Raw genomic sequence first — 21989 nt, 5'->3', positions numbered from 1 at the left:
CTAATCTTTCCTGTCTACCCTTCCTAGAGTAAGAAGTCTCACAACACCAGGTTAAAGTCCAACAGGTTTATTTGGTTCCATAAGCCACTAGCTTTCAGGGCACTGTCCTTCATCAGATAAGTGGGAGTTCTGTCTACTTACCTGATGAAGGGACAGCACTCTGAAAGCTTGTGGCTCGTGCTACCAAATAAACCTGTTGGACTTCAACCTGGTGTTGTGAGACTTCTTACTGTGTTTACCCCAGTCCAAAGCCAGCATCTCCCCATCATGGCTACCCTTTCTAGACCCATCACACTTTTGTAAATGTCCACGAGGTCACCCCTCAATCTGTTCTGTTCCAAGGAAACAGCCCAAGTCATCCAATCTCTCCTCATAGCTGTGAGTTCTAATCTCTGACAACATTCTTGTAAATCTCCTCTGCTCTCTCTCCAGAGCAATTAGGTCCTTCCTGTATTTTGATGACCGGAACTGTACACACAATTCCAGCTGTGGCCAAACCAGTGTTTTATACAGTTCCATTATTACATCCCTGCTTTTGTATTCAATATCTCGCCCATTATAGGAGGGCATCCATATGCTTTCTAGACCACCTTGTCCATCTGTCCTGTCACTTTCAAGGATCTGCGGACATGCACTCCAAGGTCTCTCACTTCCTCACCCCGCTCAGTATCTGCCTGTTTATTGAGTATTCCTTTGCTTTGTTTACCCTCGAAATCCATCACCTCACACTTCACCAGATTGAATTCCATTTTGTCACTTTTCCACTTGCTCAATCAAACCATAGATATCGTTCTGGAATCGACAGCGACCCTCTTCACTGTCAACTACACAGACAATTTTTGTGTCATCTGTAAATTTCCCAATCATGCCACCCACATTTAAATCTAAACCATTAAATATACAACCAACAGCAAGGGCCCCAACTCTGGGCTCTGTGGAACATCAGTGGAAACCGTTGTCCATTTTGGGGTGGCACAGTGGTTAGCACTGCTGCTTCACAGCTCCATGGAACTGGGTTCAATTCCCGGCTTGGGTCACTGTCTATGTAGAGTTTGCATGTTCTCACTGTGTCTGCGTGGGTTTCCTCCGGGTGCTCCGGTTTCCTCCCACAGTCCAAAGATGTGTGTGTTAGGTTGATTGTCCATGCTAAAATTACCCCTTAGAGTCTTGAGATGCGTAGGTTAGAGGGATTAGCGGGTAAATGTGTAGGGATAGGAGGGTAGAGCCTGGGTGAGGTTGTGGTCGTTATAGACTCGATGGGCCAAATGGCTTATTTCTGTACTGTAGGGTTTCTATGATTCTAAGTTTCTTTGATTTACAAAAACATTACTCTCTGTTTCCTATCACTTTGGATCCAACCTGCCACTTTCTCACGTATCCTATGAAATCTCACTTCCCTGACCAGTCTGCCTTGTCAAATGCCTTACTGAAATTTGGAACACCTTTCAGCCTGAGAGGCACAGCGGCGCAGTGGTTAGCACTGCTGCCTCACAGCGCCAGGGTCCCAGGTTCAATCCGGCCTCAGGTCACTGTCTGTGCAGAGTTTGCACATTTTCCCCACGTGTCTGTGTGGGTTTCCTCCCACACTCCAAAGATTAGCTGGCCAAGTTAAATTGATCCTAGTATCGGGGGGATTAGCAGGGTAAATGTGTGGGTTACGGAAAAAGGGACTGGGTCGGATTGTGGTCAGTACAGACTCATTGGGCTGAATGGCCTCCTCCTTTACTGTAGGGATTCTATAATGAGTCACATGTCGGTCAGACCAGGGAAGGACAAAATGTAATAGGCGATGGCCTAGTGGTATTATCACGAGACTATCAATCCGGAAACTCAGCTAATGTTCTGGGGACCCGGATTCAAATCCTGCCATGGCAGATGGTGGAATTTGAATTCAATAAAAAATATCTGGAATTAAGAATCTACTGATGACCATGAAACCATTGCCGATTGTCAGAAAAAAACCATCTGGTTCTCTAACGTCCTTTAGGGAAGGAAATCTGCTGTTCTTACCCGGTCTGGCCTACATGTGACTCCAGAGCCACAGCAATGTGGTTGGCTCTCAACTACCCTCCAAGGGCAACTAGGGATGGGCAATAAATGCTGATCAGCCAGCGATGCCCATATCCCACAAATGAATAAAAAAAAGAACCAGATGGGTTTTAACAACAATCGACAATGGTTTCACGGTCATCATTAGACTTTTAATTCCAGATTTTTATTGAGTTCACCCTCTGCCATGGTAGGGTCCAAACTCAGGTCAAACACTGGGTCTCTGGATTACTCATCAGTGACAGTGCCACTGCCTCCCCTTACCTGTTACCTGGATTGGAGAATTTTAGTTATGAGGAAAGTTAGTTGGGCTAGGGTTGTTTCCTTGGGAATGGAGGAGCCCTGGGGAAACCTAACTGAAGTATAAACATTGAGGGGTCTATATGGAGTGAATGGGAATGGTCCATTTCCCCTTATCATTGGGGACAATAACTAGGGGGAATGGATGTAGGGAAGAGGTGGGAGGTTTGGGGGAGATACCGGGGAAATACTTCCATCCAGAGGGAGCTGAGTGCCTGGGACTTTCATTCCCTGAAAGGGTCATGAAAACAGAAACCCATATATCTGTTAAAATGTACTTGGACCTGCGCTTGAAGTGTTGTATGTAATCCATGGGACCAAGAGTTGGAAATTGCAATTAACCTGGAAGGTGAGTTGCTGGCGGGCTTACACACAATTCTTCTGTGAGATTAATTTCTTTGTTTTCTGTGGGTGAAAGGCAGAAGTGAGGATGCTGAAGGCAGTTCTTCTGTCGCCACTCTGTTTGTTGACTCCTCTCCTGCAATCTTCCCTGTTCTTGGACTTGATCTGAGGTGTCATCACTCCTATGACCTCTGACCCTTGACCTCTCTGCTGCAGACTTGCTTTTTATATTTCTGTGGAAAGTAGCAGAGATTGATCTTTCTCATTCAAATTCGCCTCAGTTATATTTGCAAATATTCCGGGTGGTTTGTTGCTGCAGAGGTTATAGAATTTAATTATGTCACAGAAGTATATTGCACTGAAGGAGGTCACCTTACTTGTGTTGGCTCTTTGTAAGAGTTAACCAATTAATCCCACTGCCCATTTCCCCATAGCCTTGCAAATATATGATTAGACCATAAGACACAGGAGCAGAGGTAGGCCATTCAGCCCATCGAGTCTGCTCTGCCATTCAATGAGATCATGACTGATCTGATACGATAATCCTCAACTCCACTTTCCTGCCTTATTCCCATAACCCTCGATTTCCTTACAGATTAAAAATCTGTCTCAGCCTTGAACATACTTAATGCCCCAGCCTCGACAGCCCTCTGCGGGAAGAATTCACTCCCCTCCGAGAGAAGAAATTCCACCACGTCTCTGTCTGAAATGGGTGACCACTTGCTCTGAGATTATGCCCTCTGGTCCTAGGCTCTCCCATTAATTAAAGCACGTGGGACTGGGGGTAATATATTGGCATGGATTGAGACAGGCAACAGAGGCACGGCAGCACAGTGATTAGATCTGGATGTTCTCATTTGTGAGTCACAGAAAACTAGCATGCAGGTACAACAGATAATAGAGAAAGGGAATGGATGGTGGGCATTTATAGCTAAAAGAATAGAATACAAAGGTAAGGAAGTATTGTTGGCATTGGTGAGGCCACACCTGGAGTATTGTGCACAGTTTTGGTCCCCTTATTTGAACACAGATGTAGTGGCGTTGGAGGCAGTTCAGAGAGGGTTCACTAGACTGGTTCCAGAGATGAGGGGTTTGTCGTATGAAGAGAGATTAAACAGTTTAGGCCGATAGAGATTGGGTAAACTGGGGTTGTTCTCCCTGGAAAGACGGAGAATGAGGGGAGACCTAATAGAGGTGTACAACATTATGAAGGGTATAGATAGGGTGAATAGTGGGAAGCTTTTTCCCAGGTCGGAGGTGACGATCACGAGGAGTCACAGGCTCAAGGTGAGAGGGGCGAGGTATAACTCAGATATCAGAGGGACGATTTTTTACACAGAGGGTGGTGGGGGTCTGGAATGCGCTGCCAAGTAGCTTCTTCCTCATTCTGAGCCAGCGTGTGTTTCTTACCTGCTCAGTGTTCAGCCCACGGGGGTAACGTGCGATATCCCTTTGCACTCTCTCCACTTTCTCCCACTCCTGTCTCAGTCTGCTGTGGCTGTACTCCGATTTGCAGTGCACAATGCGATGCAGAATGCCCTGGTTGGCCTGCGTGATCTGCACCAGCTCCCTGTGACGTTTCTCTGCATTCAGGCTGTGTGGGAGGACACTGGAAGATCTCAGTTCAGGGATAACAAGTAAAGTTCTTCTTAATTCATTCAAGGGATGCTGGCTGAATCAGCATTTATTGCCCATCCCTATTTGAGCTTGAGGCTGGAGTCACATGTAGGCCAGACTGGGTAAGGATAGCAGATTTCCTTCACTAAAAGGCATTCATGAACCAGATGGGTTTTTCCAACAATGGTTTCATGGTCATCATTAGACTTTTAATTCCAGATTTTTATTGAATTCAAATTTCACCATCTACGATGGGGCATGGGTCCCCAGAGCATTACCCTGGGTCAATAGTGCAGGATAACATCTGCGTCCCCAGTGCTTTGGGATGAACCAAGTTTCTGTAAAGTGCTATATAAAGGCAAGTGACTTTTTAAAAGAATGACTATGGACTGTTGATGAACATCCTCAAAGCCAATATGTGGGCAAAAACTTTCACTCCGCCTTGATAAAACATACAACCTGCAAACTGCATTTACATTGCATGTTTAATGCAATAATGTTTAAATTAAGGTGTTGCTTAACCATTGTAAGTGACAGAGGATAGGATTGAGAGGGTACAGGATGACTACAAGTTAAGATAATGATAACAAAGTTTTGGATGATCTCAAGTTTACAGAGAGCAGATTGTGGGAAAGGGGAGGTCCTGAGGCACAGTGGGTGGTACCCCCCCTACCTCTGGGCCAGCAGCTCCAGGTTCAAGTCCCATTTCGGGATTTGGCCACAGAAGGGGAGTTCATCATGTGGCTAAACAGGTCGATTAGTAAATCCTTCCGAAATGCCTGATGGAAGGAGGTAAAAGTGGTCAACCATAATCATAGACCGATCCAATGGGAACCCATGGTCTCCAAAGCCTTTGTGAGCATGGTACCTTAAAGAGAAGGATACGGGAGGCCAAATCAATTGGAATCAGCAAAGAACAAAGGACAAAGGACAGCACAGGAACAGGCCCTTCAGCCCTCCAAGCCCACATCGATCACATTGTCCTGTCTAAACTAACTGCCTATATCCCTCTAATCTCCATCTGTTCATGTGTCTATCCAGATAATTCTTAAATGTAGCTGATGTATCTGCCTTAATCACCTGACTCGGCAGTGCATTCCAAGCTCTCCGAGTAAAAAACCTCCCCCTGCACATCTCCCCTGAACCTTTCCCCTCCCTCACCTTGAACCTGTGACCCCTTATAACTGTCATTTCAGCCCTGGGAAAAGGCTTCCAACTCTTCACCCTGTCGATATGCCTCATAATCTTATGAACTCTTATCAGGTTGCCCCTTCAACCTCTATCCTTCCAGGGAGAACAATCCCAGTTTATTCAATCTCTCCTCAAAGCTAATACCCTCCATACCAGGCAACACCCTGGTCAATCTTTTCTCCACTCTCTCCAAAGCCCCCAAGTCCTTTACACAACCTTGGTTCATCCCAAAGCACTGGGGAGGCAGTGGTACTGTCACTGTACTATTGACGCAGGGTAATGCTCCGGGGACCCATGCCCAATCGAAGATGGTGAAATTTGAATTCAATAAAAATCTGGAATTAAGAATTTCCTTCCCTAAAGAGCATTAGTGAACCAGATGAGTTTTTCCCTAAAGCTTGGTAGTGTGGTGACCAGAATTGGACACAGTGTTCCAAATGTGTCCGAACCAATGTTTTATACAAGTGTAACATAATTTGCCAACTTTTATACGCGATGCCCCATCCGATGAAGGCAAGCATGACATATGCAAGTCTAGGGTGAGGGTTAGGGTTAGGGTTAAGGTTAGGGCTAGGGCTTGAATAAGGGTTCCCGGAACAGATGAGCTGAGACAGAGGCAATATTGTGGAGATGGAAATTGGGCAGACGTGCGAGGAAAACTTATATCAGGCAACATCAAGCACCCAAATCTGCCCCTCCTAATCTCTGTACCTTTTAGAGGTGTAATCATTCCAATTTTCCACTCTCCCGTTGGATCTTGTGATTTCAGCCAGTTTGGAGGAAAGGTTCTGATTGTCCCTTGTGATAAGAGCCAAGCGTTCTTCCTGCAGCTGAACAAAGGAGAGTCAGTCATCAGCAATCAGCCCATCTGCCTTCTCTGGAGACCCTGGGGGCTGATTAACGTTAAGCTCGCCAACAGCATCTAATAGTCAATCTGCAACACTAATGTGATGAGACTTTGCTCCTGTGTTCGGAACTTCCTCCCATAGTCCAAACATGTGTGGGTTAGGTTGATTGGCTGTGCTAAATTGACCCTAGTGTCAGGAGAATTAGGAGGGTAAATATGTGCAGTTATGGGAATAGGGTCTGGGTGGAATTGTGGTTGGTGCAGACACAATGGATTGAGTGGCCTCCTTCTGTATTATAGGGATTCTATGATTCTATGAAATCATCTATGAGATGAGAGAAATCTGCCATCAGTGTGAAACTCCACTTGATGGCAGCACAGATTATAAACTGGACCCTATGAGGTTACAGCCCACATCCAAACTGGGAGTGTTCCTCACACTGCTCTACACTGAGAGCAACAACTCTCAAAAAAAAAACCAATGGACCTATGATCTGTGACATTTGCAAATTGTGCTGGAGATGGGATGTGGTAATCATAGAATAGAATCCTCTCAGTGCAGAAGGAGGCCATTTAGCCCATCAAGTCCTTACCCAGGCTCACCGATGCCCCCCACAACCCCCCAGTCATATCTCCGTAATCCCAGATAATACATGGGGTTACATTATGTGGGGTTATGGGAATAGGGCCTGGGTAGGATTGTGGGCTATACAGACTTGATGGGCCGAACAGCCTCCTTCTGTACTGAAACAATTCTATGATTCTATGGCCAATCCCCCTAACCTACACGTCTTGGGACACTAAGGGACAATTTAGCATGGCCGTTCCATCTAACCCGTACATCTTTTGGATTGTGGGAGGAAACTGCAGCATCCGGAGGAAACCCACGCAGACATGGGGAGAATGTGCAGACTCTGCATAGACAGTGATCCAAGACCGCTGGTGCTGTGAGGCAGCAGTGTTAACCAGTGCTGCCCGTCATGTAGGGATTATGTTACTGGACTAGTGATGCAGAGAATATGGGCAAATCTTTACAATACCCCACAAGCTGATTTGACAGTAAGAGATTGGGGGGGGGGGTGGTCAGGCTTGTAAAATGCAATGCTTGGCCTTTCCACCCTCTTCCTGCCTGCCCCATTTCATGACGTATGGCTTAGGTGGAATGGCCATGCTAATTTGTCCCTTAGTAACCCAAGACGTGTAGGTTAGGGGAATTAGCCACAGAATCGCTACAGTACAGAAGGAGGCTGTTCGGCCCATCAAGTCTGTACAGACCACAATCCTACCCAGGATTGGTGGTGACCACAATTCCTTGTGGTACAACCCATGTATCGTGGTGATGGAGTTAGCTTGTCCTTGGCTGACAGCAGGAATCCTCTGCTCCCGTTGTTGTCAACGGGTTTTCCTGCTGAATGTACCCCTTGCCACCAAGAAACCCGCAGGAGGGGGTGCGCCATCGGCAGGACCAGATCATCCTGCCAATGGTCAGAAAATTCCAGCCATTGAGTCTCTTAAATAGAACCTCAATGCCCTCCACCACTAATCTACCCACTGCAAGGGGGAGGGGGGGGGGGCAGGCCAGTTGGGTAGCGTGACGTCTATTACTGGGTATGCCGGTGCCTGTCAGAGGCAACCCCTCCCGCACAACCCTAAAATTTAAAAAAACAACAAAACTTGGGAAATAATTGCTACTGGAGTTCCATTTTAAGACCAGTTCAGACCAATAGCAGTCATTTCCCAAGTTTTATATTTGGTTTCTGGAAAGGTCACACCGCCCTTTAACTCTCCACTCTGGCCTCTCAAACTCAGCACCTCCCAACACCCTTCTCACCTCCCTCGCTGAGGCCTTCCAGCCAGGTCCTGCCAGTACCCCAGGAGTTTGGCTTCCATTAGCACCTCATTTTCAGGGATTAGTCATAGCCTCAGCGATGGCCACCCGCTCAAACCCTGGTGCCATTGGAACAACAGCACTGCTGGATAATCCGTTTGGCTGGCAGCTCTCTGATCACAGAATCCCTACAGTACAGAAAGGGACCGTTCGGCCCATCGGGTTTGCACTGACTCCGACAGAACATCTTACCCATCCCCTGCCCTATCCCCGTAACCCCACACATTTATCCCGCTAGTCCCCCCAACTTACACATCTGTGGACAGTAAGGGACAATTCAGCATGGCCTATTACCTAACCTGTACATCCTTAGAGTGTGGGAGGAAACTGGGGCACGTGGAGGAAACTGGGGCATGTGGAGGAAACCCACGCAAACACAGGGAGAATGTGCAGATTCCACACAGATAGTGACCCGAGGTCAGAATTGAACCCGGGTCCCTGGCGCTACGAGGCAGCAGTGCTAACCACTGTACCACCGTGCCATCCCAGATGGGTGCGGAAGTTTTACCCTTAGCCAATTATCATCCTGCCGAGTATTAAACGGCTGAAGGACAGCTGGAAATGGTGGGGATGAGTTCCATGTTGAATCTCCAGCTGCCCAACAAGTTGTCCAAAGATGTGCAGGTTAGGTGGATTGGCCATGCTAAATTGCCCCTTAGTGTCAGGGGGACTAACAGGGTAAATATACGGGGTTACAGCGATTGGGCCTGGGTGAGATTTTTGTCAATGCAGGCTGGCTGGGCCGAATGGACTGCAGACATTCTATAATTCTACTTTGGCAGTGAGAATGTGAATTTAATTTAAAAAAGATGAGCCTGGAGAAGATTTCAGAAAAGTTGGGTTCAGCAAAAGTGACCGTTAGATTCTTGGGATTATGGCAAAAAATCCCAGTGGTTTGACTCTGAGGATTAAACCAGCCGTCCCCACCCGTCCTGGGACTATGACTCACTTCGAGGCCCACATGACTGGCTACTATCTATCCTCGGAAAGTAGCCCAGTGAGTCACTGAGTTGTGCCAAAGCTCAGAGCAACTGGAGATGGGCGAAGAAAGGGGTCACTGGCTCACAACCTAAAACAGAATTTTAAAAGGACGCTGCCCATTTTTGTACCTGTAGTTTTTTCAGCTTGACTTGAAGGTGTGCAGGAATCGGAGGTCCCCTCGTATCCACAACTGCAGTGGCCTTTCGCACCTATGGATGAATAATCAAACATCTCAGCACTATCTTCTCTTGCAGTACAGTTCCCTTTAATGTTGACAATCTTTGGTATTTGTTTGTGAGTTTTTCCATACCCATATATCAGTATGAATCTACTTTCTAACTCGCGTCTCCATCTCTGTGTATGCCTGTTCTATCTGTCTCTCATTAATGGAGCGTTGATTCTTTAGCACGAGTGCAATTTTTTTCTGTTGATGGTGATGTGTTACAGCTCGCTCAGGAAGTCCGAGTTGCTGCAGCAACATACATTTTGATAGAGCATTCAACCATGTCTGACCCATCTCCTGTACCCTCACCCCTTCCCCTCCTTCACAGAACCTCTTGGTCACCTCCAAACACATCTTCCCCTCCCCCCACCAGTCAACACTCCCTCCGTGATGTCCTGGTCCACTGCTCCATTGCACCGGATCCTTCATCCCATTCCCAAGACACTTCTCCCTGCAATCGCAGAGGGTGTAACATCTGACCCTTTTACCTCCTCCCTCCTCACAGTCCAAAGCTCCAAACGTTCCTTTCAGGTGAAGCAGGGTTTCACTTACACCTTCTCCAATCTGGTCCACTGCATTCGCTGCTCACAGTGCGGTGTCCTCTACAGTGGAGACACCAAACGCAGACTGGGTGACCGCCGCCTTGTGGAACATATGAGCTCAGTCCACAAATAGGACGCCCAACCTCTCAGTCGCTCACCATATTAGCACCTCATGCCCACATGTCCATCCTTGGCCTGATGCAATGTTCCAGCGATGCCCAACTAGCAGAACAACACCTCATCTTCTAATTAGACACTTTGCATCAATATTGGAATCAACATTGAGTTCAACAATTTTAGATAGTAAGCACCCCGTCCATCTTAACCTCCCCTTTAATAATTTGCTGCCTGTAGTTTTTCTGCACCTAACCCTGGTCTTCTATTCTGCCCCACCTCCTCCACTCTCTTTTCAATGATATAATTCTGTACATTTCTACCTTCCTTCTGTTCTGCGGAAGGATCATTTAGATCTGAAATGTTTACTCTGTTTGGTCTCTCTCCACAGATGCTGACAGACCTGCTGAGTTCGTATCATCATCATAAAATCCCTACAGTGCAGAAAGAAGCCATTTGACCCATTAAGTCTGCACTGACTCAGCATTTCACCCAGGCCCATCCTTGACCTTTCGTCTAACCCCATATATTTACCCCTAACCTGCACATCGGGGCCACTAAGGGGTAATTTAGCATGGCCAATCCCCCTAACCTGCACATCCCATGTTTTCTGTTTTTATACACTTTCACATGTATGTTGTAGTCTGGAGCTGTGGAGAGTAAGACTAGTGACTCCAATGTTCTTTCCATCACACGGCTGACCAGGAGTCCCTCCCATCCTTACGCCTGCATTGTTGGAAAGGTTTACAAGCTGAAACTCAACCTGTTAGACCACATTGTGAACGCACTTTCCTTAGCTGTCAAATCCCAGGCTGGGAACCTGGAGGTACTGCTCCGAGGCAGGGATGTTACACACTGCACCACAAAACCTCCTATTTCCCTGTAACTGTGTGTACCCCACCTTGGGTATATCTATCTGTCCATATGTGTACATCACTGTGTGAGTATTCATGTTCCTCTGTCTCAATGTGCATCAAACTTGAATAAGAATCAGTTCAGAACAAGGGCAAAGTACAGTACATGATGTAGAGATGCCAGCATTGGACTGGGGTGGGCACAGCAAGAAGTCTGACAACACCAGGTTAAAGTCTGGCAGGTTTATTTGGAATCATGGGTTTTTGGAGTGCTGCTCCTTCATCATGTGTGGAGAGGTAGGTTTCACAAACACAACATATATATAAGCAAAGACAGGATTGTAAGATAATGATGCAATTGGTGCAAATGATGTCATTATCTTACAATAATGTCATTGCCTAAGTCTGCCGGGTTTGCGAAACCTACCTCTCCACTCATCTGATGATGCAGCAATGCTCCAAAAGTTCATGATTCCAAATAAACCTGCTGGATTTTAACCTGATGTTGTGGGAACTTCTTAAAGAATAGTCCAGCACAGGAACAGGCCCCACAGCCCACCAAATCGGCGCCAATACACGATGCCTTTCTAAACCAAAGCCCTTCAGGTGATGAAACCAAAGCCCTTTTGCCCCTTCATGGTTCATACTTAAATACATTTTTCTACTACGCACCTTTTACAGAGTAAACACTGCGATAAACTTTATTTCCTACAACATACTGGCAAGAAGTAAATGGAGGAATGTAACAACAATCATTTGCATTTGTATAGCACCTTTAATATAGTAAAACATCCCAAGGTGCCACACAGCAGGGTGATCATACAAAATTTGACCTAAGGACGATCAGAAGTTTGGTCAAAGAGGTAGATTTTAAGCAGTGTCTTTAAGGGGGAGAGAGATGTGGGAAGGCTAAGGGAGAGAATTCCCGGTTAAAATTGGGGACGTGTGGAAGAATATGGAGTTGGAGAAGAAATCTCAGGAGGGAAGGGATTATGAGAATGATACCAGGGATGGGCACTGGAGTTAGTGGCAAGGCTGGGCTGGTTTTCCTTACAGCGGAGAAGGTTAAGAAGAAATCTGACTGATACTTTCACATCACAAAGAGCTTTGATCCAAGGAGAAACTTTCCATTGGCAGTAAGGGAACCAGTGGGATATACATATAGGATTAGTTGCAAAAGAAGCGTGCATTTTTCACGGAGTAAGTTATTGGCGCAGAGATTTTACAATCTGGAATGTGTATCTGAAAAGGCGGCGGAAGCAGATTCACTCAGAACTTTCAGAAAGGACTTGGATAAATACTGTACTGGAATATTTTAGAGCAGGGGAAGAGTAGGATTAATTAGATAGCCCTTCCAAGCAGGCAGGAGAGGCTAAATGTGTTATACCATATTATGATCTTTGAGGCTTGGAGGAATACTCAGGTGAAAGAGCTGGGATTATAGTGACAAAGGCTTAGGGAGAGATGATTGCAACATATTAGAGACTGATTGAAGAAAGTTACTCAGCAGCACAGTGGGCAGCACTGCTGCCTTACAGTGCCAGGGACCTGGGTTCGATTCCCGCTTTGGGTCACTGTCTGTGCGGAGTTTGCACATTCTCCCTGTGTCTGTGTGGGTTTCCTCCAGGTGCTCCGGTTTCCCCCCACAGTCCAAAGATGTGTGGGTTAGGTGCATTGGCCATGCTAAATTGCCCCTTCGGGTCAAAGGATGCATAAGTTAGAGGGATTAGTGAGGTAAGTATGTGGGGTTATGGCGATAGGGCCCGGATGGGATTGTGGTCGGTGCAGACTCGACGGGATGAACGGCGAGCCACCTTCTTGGACCACTGCTGTCCCCGTGATGTAGGTACACCCACAGTGCTGTTAGGGAGGGAACTCAAGGACTTTGACCCAACGACAGTGCAATACAGCCGATATATTTCCAAGTCAGGATGGAGGTGTCTTGGAGGGGACATTGCAGGAGGTGCTGTTCCCATGTCTCTGCTGCCATTGTCCTTTTAGATGGTGGAGATTGTGGATTTGGAAGGTGCTGTCGAAGGAGTTGTTGTTGTGAATCTTGTAGGTTGTACACACTACTGGGTCAGTAGTGGAGGGAGTGAATGTTTAAATTGTTGGATGGGGTGACACTCAAATGGCTGCTTTGTCTTGGATGGTGTTGAGCTTCTTGAGTGTTGTTGGAGTTGCACTCTGACAGGCAAATGGAGAGTATTCCATCACACTCCTGATTTGTAACTTGTGGACAGGCTTTGTGATGCATTTAACTGTTAGTCCAGCTTCTGTCATAGAATCCCTACAGTGCAGAAAGAAGCCATTTGGCCCATCGAGTCTGCACCGACCACAATCTCACCCAGACCCTATCCCCATAACCCCACATACTTAGCTTGCTAATGCCCTGATATTAGGGTCAATTTAGCATGGCCACTCAACCTAATCTGCCCATCTTTGGACTGTGGGAGGAAACCAGAGCACCTGGAGAAAACCTGCACAGACACGGGGAGAACGTGCAAACTCCACACAGACAGTGACCCCTGAAGCCAGAATTGAACTTGGGTCCCTGATGCTATGAGGCAGCAGTGCTCACCACAAGCTAGCCTACTCAGTGATGGTCACCGCCCCAAATGAATAGGAGAATGCAAAAACATTGACAGATTTCAGACACGCAGCAGTAACAAGATACTAACAAAACGTTAAGCCGAAATGTACTTTTAATATGATATTTTCTACCATGTTCAACACCACCTGACCTTTTCCTTATGCCTCTGGTAATCATTCTTGTCCCATTTCTGCTGCAGGTACTTGTTGCTGGTTGCCACAATGGGTTGATAAGCTCGATGCATCTCCCAATATCCTAAAGACGCGAGTGTGGTCTTGGGGTATTGAGTTACTAAATAGACCAGAATGGATGTCCAGTGAGTCAGAACATTACCACACATAGAGCTACCTCTCCTGGGTCCTAGTGCCTCCCTGTTGTCCAATTTAATATCATAGAAATCCTACAGTGCAGAAAGAGGGCCATCGAGTCTGCACCGAACACAATCCCACCCAGGCCCTACCCCCATATCCCTACATATTATACCCACTAATCCCTCTAACCTACGCATCCCGGGACACTAAGGGGCAAATTTAGCCTGGCCAATCAACCTAACCCGCACATCTTTAGGCTGTGGGGGAAATTGGAGCACCCGGAGGAAACCCACGCAGACACGGGGAGAATGTGCAAACTCCACATAGACAGTGACCCAAGCCAGGGATCAAACCCGAGTCCCTGGCGCCGTGAGGCAGCAGTGCTAACACTGTGCCACCGTGTTGCTGCAGATTTGTAAATTGGGGGAATCTTAGAATCATAGAACCCGACAGGGCAGAAAGAGGCCCTTTGGCCCATCGAGTCTGCACCGACCACAATCCCACCCAGGCCCTACCCCAATATCCCCACACATTTACCCACTAATCCCTCTAACCTCCGGATACTAAGGGACAATTTTAGCATGGCCAATCAACCGAACCTGCACACCTTTGGACTGTGGGAGAAAACTGGAGCACCCGGAGGAAACCCACGCAGACACGGGGAGAATGTGCAAACTCCACACAGACAGTGACCCAAGCTGGGAATCGAACCCAGGTCCCCGGAGCTGTGAAGCAGCAGTGCTAACCGCTGTGCTACCGTGCCGCCCATATGCGGGAGTATAATAAATTCAGGCACCAATATTGTGCATAGAATCTGGCACTCGATGCAGAGGGTCTTCCCAAAAGACAAGAGCTCTTGCCGGCTCTTTAGTTAGCCACTGAAACCCAAGTCAGTGTCACTAAATTCTGCCAAGATTTAAGTTTTTAAGTTCATTTTTTACTGTCACAAGTAGGCTTACATTAACACTGCAATGAAGTTACTGTGAAAATCCCCTAATCGCCACACTCTGGCAATTTGTGGGAGTCAGTGGATGTTGGAGCAGTCCCATTGATTGAAAACAAAGTTAACATAATGTACATTATAAGACTTCTTTTTATTCCTTCATGAGATATGGGCATCGCTGGCAAGGTTGGCATTCGTTGTCCATCCCTAGTTACCCTTGAATTGGGTATTTTGCTAGGCCATTTCGGAGGGCAGTTCAGAATCAACCACATTGCTGTGGGTTTGGAGTCACATGTAGGCCAGACCAAGTAAGGACAGCAGATTTCCTTCCCTAAAGGGCATGAGTGAACCAGATGGGTTTTTCCAACAATCGATGATCGTTGTCTTGGTCACTGAGACTAGCTTTATATTCCACATTTATCAATTAAATTTAAGTTCCACCGCCAGCTGCCACAGTTGGGTTTGAACCCAGGCCCCCGAGCAATGCCCTAGGCCTTGAGATGACTAGTTTCAGTGAAGTTACCACCACACTGTCTGTGTGGAGTTTTCATGTGCTCCCCGTGTCTGAGTGGGTTTCTTCCGGGTGTTCTGGTTTCCTCCCACACTCCAAAAATGTGCTGATTAGGTTGATTGGCCATGACAAATTGCCCCTTAGCGTCAGTGGAATTAGCAGGGGAATAGGGATAGGGCCTGCGAGAAATTGTTGTCAGTCAAGGCTTTACGGGCCGAATGGTCTCCTTCTGCACTGTCAGGATCCTGTGATTCTATGATAATGCACTGTCCTGGAGTTTTATGACCCTTCTGAGATTATTGGATGGAGCCTGATTGACAGCTCAGCCTGTACCTTGGGATAGGTTTTTTTCCCAGGAAAAATCCACAGGTTTTAGTTTGGGACTACAGACTGAAAGCAGTGTTCACTGTCTCTCTCTCTGGAGTGAAAATTCTGCTGCATGTGAAGTGCAGTGGACACTGGAGGCGAACAGTATCTGTGTGTCTCAAGGTGTGCTGGAAGTTCCAGGTCTCAGAAAGCCTCAGTGATTTCAATATCCAAAAGGAGTAATCCGCAGCAGATGTTGGAGAGCTGAAAATTCCAGCATCACATGAGCATACTTGCTTTCTGTGCCAAGCCTAGAATGTTTGTGGGGTTGTTTAGCTTGGAACAGTATACTTAGATGTTAAGGTTTATACAATATCATGTTTTTTTTGTAATTGGCAAAAGTTATTCTAATTTTCTTACTCTATGTTAACTATGTTCTTAAATAAACTTTGTTTGATAAAAGCTTCCTAGTGAGTCACTTGACTCGTACCTGAAGTGGAACACCTTGTGCTCATCATCCATGCCAAATTCAAAGTGCAAAACTTATGATCGAGGCTAACTTCATAAAATACCATGGAGTTTCTGGCCTGGATTACAACAGTAGATTGTGAAAAAAATGTTCCCGATGGTGGGGGAGTCCAGACTAGAGGGGTCAATATTTTAGAGAATAGACTCATACGGTGCAGAAGGAGGCCATTTGGCTCATTGAGTCTGCACCAACTTCACATGTTGCCATAGAAACATAGAAAATGGAGCATATGTAGGTCATTTGGCCTTTCAAGCCTGTTCTGCCATTCAGTATGATCATGACTGATCCTCTATAGAATCCACAGAATCCCTACAGTGCAGAAGGAGGCCATTCAGGCCATCAAGTGGTAGTAGAGGATTGTTTTTCAAACTGGAGGCCTATGACCAGCGGTGTGCCTCAGGGATCAGTGCTGGATCCACTGTTATTTGGATGAGAATATAGGGGGCATGGTTATTAAGTTTGCAGATGACACCAAGATTGGTGGCATAGTGGACAGTGAAGAAAGTTATCTCCAGTTGCAATAGAATCTTGATAATTGGGCCAGTGGGCTGACGAATGGCAGATGGAGTTTAATTTAGACAAATGCGAGGTGATGCATTTTGGTAGATTGAACCAGGGCAGGACTTACTCAGTTAATCGTAGGGCATTGGGAAGAGTTACAGAACAAAGAGATCGAGGCGTACATATTCATGGCTCCTTGAAAGTGGAGTCACAGGTGGACAGAGAGGTGAGGAAGGTATTCAGCATGCTTGGTTTCATCGGTCAGAACATTGAATACAGGAGTTGGGACGTCTTGTTGAAGTTGTACAAGACATTGGTAAGGCCACACTTGCAATACTGTGTGAGATTCTGGTCACCCTATTACAGAAAGGATATTATTAGACTAGAAAGAGTGCAGAAAAGATTTACTAGGATACTACCAGGACTTGATGGATCGAGTTATAAGGAGAGGCTAAATAGACCGGGACTTTTTCTCTGGAGCGTAGGAGGCTGAGGGGTGACCTTACAGAGGTCTATAAAATAATGATGGGCATAGACAAGGTAGATAGTCAATATCTTTTCCCAAAGGGAGGGGAGTCTAAAACTAGAGGGCATAGGTTTAAGGTGAGAGGGAAGAGATACAAAAGTGTCCAGAGGGGCAATTTTTTCATACAGAGGGTGGTGGTGAAACAAGCTGCCAGAGGTGGTGGTAGAGGCGGGTACAATTTTATCTTTTAAAAAGCATTTAGATAGTTACATGGACATGATGGGTATAGAGGGATATGGGCCAAATGCAGGCAATTGGGATTAGCTTCGGGGTTTAAAAAAAAGGGCAGCATGGACAAGTTGGGCCGAAGGGCCCGTTTCCATGCTGTAAATCTCTATGGCTCTATAAGTCTGCACCAACCCTATCCCCGTAAAGCCATGCATTTACCCCAGCTAGTCCCCCTGACGTTAAGGGGCAATTTAGTCACGGCCAAATCTGCACACCCTCGGACTGTGGGAGGAAACCAGAATATCCAGAGGAAACCCACCCAGACACAGGGAGTTTGAGGATTGGGGATAAATCTTTTAGGACTGAGGCGAGGAGAGATTTCTTCACCCAGAGAGCGGTGACTCTAGAATTTACCACCACAGAAAGCAGTTGAGGCCAAAACGTTGTGTGATTGCGAGAAGAAATTAGATGTAGACGTTGGGGATAAAGGATTCAAGGGATATGCGGGGGGAGGAGGGGGGTATGATCAAAATGAATGGCAGAGCAGGTTTGAAGGGTTGAATGGCCTATTCGATTTTTTGTTTCTACATGTTTTTACTGGAGTTCTATGAGGATGTGTCTAGGGCAGTGGATAGAGGAGAGCCGGTGGATGTGGTCTTTCTGGATTTTCAGAAGGCGTTTGACAAGGTACCTCACAAGAGGTTATTGCAGAAGGTCAGGGGACATGGAGTTGGGGGTAGGGTGTTAGCGTGGATAGAGGATTGGTTGTCAAATAGGAGGCAGAGAGTGGGGGTCAATGGGTGCTATTTGGATTGGCGGATGGTGACTAGTGGGGTGCCCCAGGGGTCGGTGCTGGGGCCTCAGCTATTTACCATTTATATAGATGATCTGGAGGAGGGAACCGAGTGTAGGGTGTCGAAATTTGCTGATGACACCAAAATTGGGGGAAAGGCAAATTGTGCGGAGGGTGTGGAGAGTCTGCAGAAGGATCTAGATAGGCTGGGCGAATGGGCCAGGAAATGGCAAATGGAATTTAATGTTGGCAAGTGTGAGGTGGTCCACTTTGGTAGGAAGAATGGTAGGAAGGACTATTACTTACGTGGCGAAAAACTGCAGCAGGCGACGGTGCAGAGGGACCTCGGGGTCCTTGTGCATGAGTCGCAAAAACCCAGCTTGCAGGTGCAGCAGGTGGTCAGGAAGGCGAATGGGATGCTGGCCTTCATAGCGAGGGGGATTGAATATAAAAGTAGGGAGGTCTTGCTGCAGCTGTATAGGGCATTGGTGAGGCCGCAGCTGGAGTACTGTGTGCAGTTTTGGGCGCCGCACCTGCGCAAGGATATTTTGGCCCTGGAGGGAGTGCAGAGGAGGTTTACTAGGCTGATACCGGAGTTGAGGGGATTGAGCTATGAGGAGAGGCTGAATAAACTAGGCTTGTACTCGTTAGAGTTTAGAAGAATGAGGGGAGATCTCATTGAGACGTATAAGATGATGAATGGGATGGATAGGATAGAGGTGGAGAGACTCTTCCTGCTCAAAAAAGACAGTAGGACTAGGGGGCACAGCCTCAAGATAAAGGGGAGGCGGTTTAGAACGGAGTTGAGGAGGAACTTCTTCACTCAAAGGGTGGTGAATCTCTGGAATTCTCTGCCCGTTGAAGTGGTGGAGGCTGCCTCGCTAAATATTTTTAAGAAGCGGGTTGATGGGTTCTTGATAAGAGAGGGGATTAAGGGTTATGGGGAGAGGGCGGGAAAGTGGAACTGAGCCAGAACAGATCAGCCATGATCTTATTGAATGGCGGGGCAGGCTCGAAGGGCTAGATGGCCTACTCCTGCTCCTATTTCTTATGTTCTTATGTTATTTAAACGCTTGTTAGAGCACAAATTAGCCTGGAGGCTAATGGAGTCGTCAGGGATCGGATTTCCACCGTTTCTTCAGAGCTGGCCCCCCCACCATCCCAAAAATTCAGGCCCATTCCCCCCTCCAACCCCCTCCCGTCCCTCCCCACCACCACCAGAGACACACCAGTAACTGCAGAGCCTTCAAATCTACCTCAGTACCAGTGAAAAGAGTGGATCCGATTAGCAGGGTTTCCCGTGTGATCCTAGTAAATAGTCGTCAGCGCACGTTTAAAAGGAAGAGAGAACCGATATAATTGATTTTTTTCTAAAGTGTGGAGGTTTGTTAATGTGGCACACCATCAGGCCTTTGACAAAATGGCCTGCTCCTGGCTAATAAGGGAAATAAATGAACAGCTGCATTTATATAGCACCTCTCATGATCTTAGATTGTACTGAAATGCTTCACAGACAGTTGAATACTTTGAACGTGCGTGATGGGGTTTTCTATCTGTGCTCGCCCCAAGTCCAGAAAATCCCGCCCGAGGCCAATAGATCTTTGTATGGTCCGTGTCCCATCCCAATATGATTCGTGTGGTAGGCAGGATGGGAAAATTACACTCACAGGGATAAATTTATGCACAGCAAGCTCCCACAACCCCTTCGCAAAGAGGGGTATTCTCCTCCCCCCCCCCCCCCCCCCCCCCCCACCATTAGATAATGGGTCACCCCCTCCCCCCCCCCACCTTCTACACCATACAGGCCTGGGGGTGACCCCTAACCAACCCCTCTCTCCACCTCCCCCTGAGGGATGGTGTCCACTCCCTCAGACTCCCAATAAGCTCCCTCCCTCCCTCAGATCCATACTCAGGACTCCCGTTAGGCTACGCACCTTGGCAAGGCCAATGGTGCACTGCTCCCTGGCATTGACACCCTGGCCTGGCATCTTGGGCCCCAAGCGAAGTTACTGTGAAAATCTTCTAGTCCCCTGTTCGGACGCACAGAGGGGGAATTTAGCACGACCAATGCACCTAACCAGCATGTCTTTCGGGCTGTGGGAGGAAATGGGAGCACCTGGAGAAAATGCAAGCAGATACGGAGAGAACGTGCAGACTCCAGTGACCCAAGCGGGGAATTGAACTCAGGTCACTGGCACTGTGAGGGAGTACTGTGCCACCGTGCCACCCAGTGGGGTCAAGCAGGTAGGTCCAGTGGCCATTTGCCCTCCTATTGCTGCCCAGGCTGCGGACAAAGTGTCCCATAAGGGTCCTGGGGGTTGGGTGGGCTGGGGCTTGGGGCCAGGGGTTGATCTTGGCACTATCCCCTGGGATGGAGGGGGGTCCCATAGCTGGACTGCCCTTTCGAACCCTGATGTGGAGATGCCGGCGTTGGACTGGGGTAAACAGGGTAAGAAGTCTCACAACACCAGGTTAAAGTCCAACAGGTTTATTTGGTAGTAAAAACCACTTGCTTTCGGGGTTTGCCCCTTGCCAGATTACCCTGGGCATGGTGATTTCAGGCAGCTCATTCCTGCCTATTAGCTGTGAAAATTTGAAATGGCCTGGCCACTTTAATCTCCATGCCCCCTGGTCACCCGTCAGGCTTTTAAACGTTGCAGCACTCCATTCAGCTGCAGGAATTTCCCTTCCTCACTGTCAGAAGCTGCAGGTGTGAGCAAACACCTTTGAAGTCCTCTGACAGACAGATGTCAACTTCACTAGGGGGGTGTTTCCTTTACCATAGCTGTTCACTCAGCCCCAATCTATTCACATATAACATTCACATTTAACTATCTGTCTTGATGGAAATGAATGTTAAAGAATGAAAGACATGAACAAGTCAGGAAAACATCAGTAAATAATTTATATTGATGCCAGGAGAAGTATAAGCTTGAGATCAGCCATGAGGAAGGGTTATGTTTGTGATATATGCTAGGTACAAAAGATAGTAAATTCATTAACCCTTTCCCTTCTTTGCTTCCTCTTTTGCAGACCACTTATTTATCTTGAAGAAATGACAGCTGTCATATCAGGCTTAGCACCGTTGTGAACAATGCGGTTAGGAACAATGGGGGTACTTGAGAAACATTCAAGCTTGAAGGGAAGGGTAAATAAACACAGCTGACTGGAGGCTGAGTAGAAAACCATTAAGCTGTCAATCAAAGCCTATTTCAAAGCCCTGCACTGTGAAATTGAAATAGAAATGGTTTCAAAGCATTTGAGCTTTCTCAGAAGGCTCAGAGGCTTCAAATAAAAGTTGCGGTTTATGTCGGCATAAACACAAGATGGGTCTGTCCCCTCCCCTGCCAGAAGTTCAACATTGGCAACATCACTACAATAAATTAACATGTCATTCTCAGGTCCCCATGCCGGAATGAACCCCCCCCAACCCCATCCAAAAATCCATCCACAGCAGCATGAGGACAGCCTGGCATGAATCACAGCTCATCTCTGAAACTGTCCTCCTGGTGGGGGGGGATGGGTGGATGGCAGGGGGTTAGGTGAGTGCATCGTTTGGGGGGGAAGAGGATCATGCCAGGTACTGCTCTAGCATGGCCCAGACAGTCCTGACAATGCCCAAATAGGGCCCAGATATTGCTGGGGACAGTGCCCTTGCCGTGCCCAGATAGTGCTAGGGGCAGTGCCCTGGTAGCACTGGATGAAGATGCCCGGGAGGTTGCTGAGGGATTCCACGGTTAACTGGTTTGGTCATTATGGACACGCTTTAAAAACGGCACCCAAATCCTCACACCTCTAAATTGCTGGTGGGGATTAATCAGATGTCCCCACTCCCCCTGTCAGTTATACGTTGTAGGCGC

General features: G+C 47.2%; 1 protein-coding gene across 1 annotated transcript; it reads right to left on the bottom strand.

Moving 5' to 3' along the window:
- Positions 1-2273: 2273 nt before the first annotated feature.
- On the bottom strand, positions 2274-13815 carry LOC145338942 (uncharacterized protein CFAP97D2-like). Its single transcript, XM_080183347.1, has 5 exons — positions 13693-13815; positions 9344-9424; positions 6211-6329; positions 4102-4285; positions 2274-2924 (listed from the first exon to the last, which is right to left on the bottom strand). The coding sequence occupies exons 1-5, from the start codon at positions 13783-13785 to the stop codon at positions 2874-2876; spliced, it is 528 nt and encodes a 175-aa protein (XP_080039473.1). The 5' UTR covers positions 13786-13815; the 3' UTR covers positions 2274-2873.
- Positions 13816-21989: the final 8174 nt, after the last annotated feature.

This window comes from Carcharhinus amblyrhynchos, unplaced genomic scaffold (assembly GCF_965287045.1).
Source record: "Carcharhinus amblyrhynchos unplaced genomic scaffold, sCarAmb.v2.hapA chromosome_254, whole genome shotgun sequence".
NCBI classification, from domain to species: domain Eukaryota; kingdom Metazoa; phylum Chordata; class Chondrichthyes; order Carcharhiniformes; family Carcharhinidae; genus Carcharhinus; species Carcharhinus amblyrhynchos.
Note: the sequence above shows the minus strand (reverse complement) of the source record. Positions and strands in the feature narration are given on the sequence as shown.

Bases quoted from the DNA above. Each gene is read 5' to 3' on its own strand.
- LOC145338942 (XM_080183347.1), bottom strand. From the start codon at position 13,785: ATGCATCGAGCTTATCAACCCATTGTGGCAACCAGCAACAAGTACCTG. The intron at 6,330-9,343 runs GTACAAAAATGG...TCCTTTGTTCAG, and splicing joins TCAAGCTGAAAAAACTACAG to CTGCAGGAAGAACGCTTGGC. The intron at 2,925-4,101 runs GTAAGAAACACA...TACTTTCCACAG, and splicing joins GTGGGCTGAACACTGAGCAG to AAATATAAAAAGCAAGTCTG.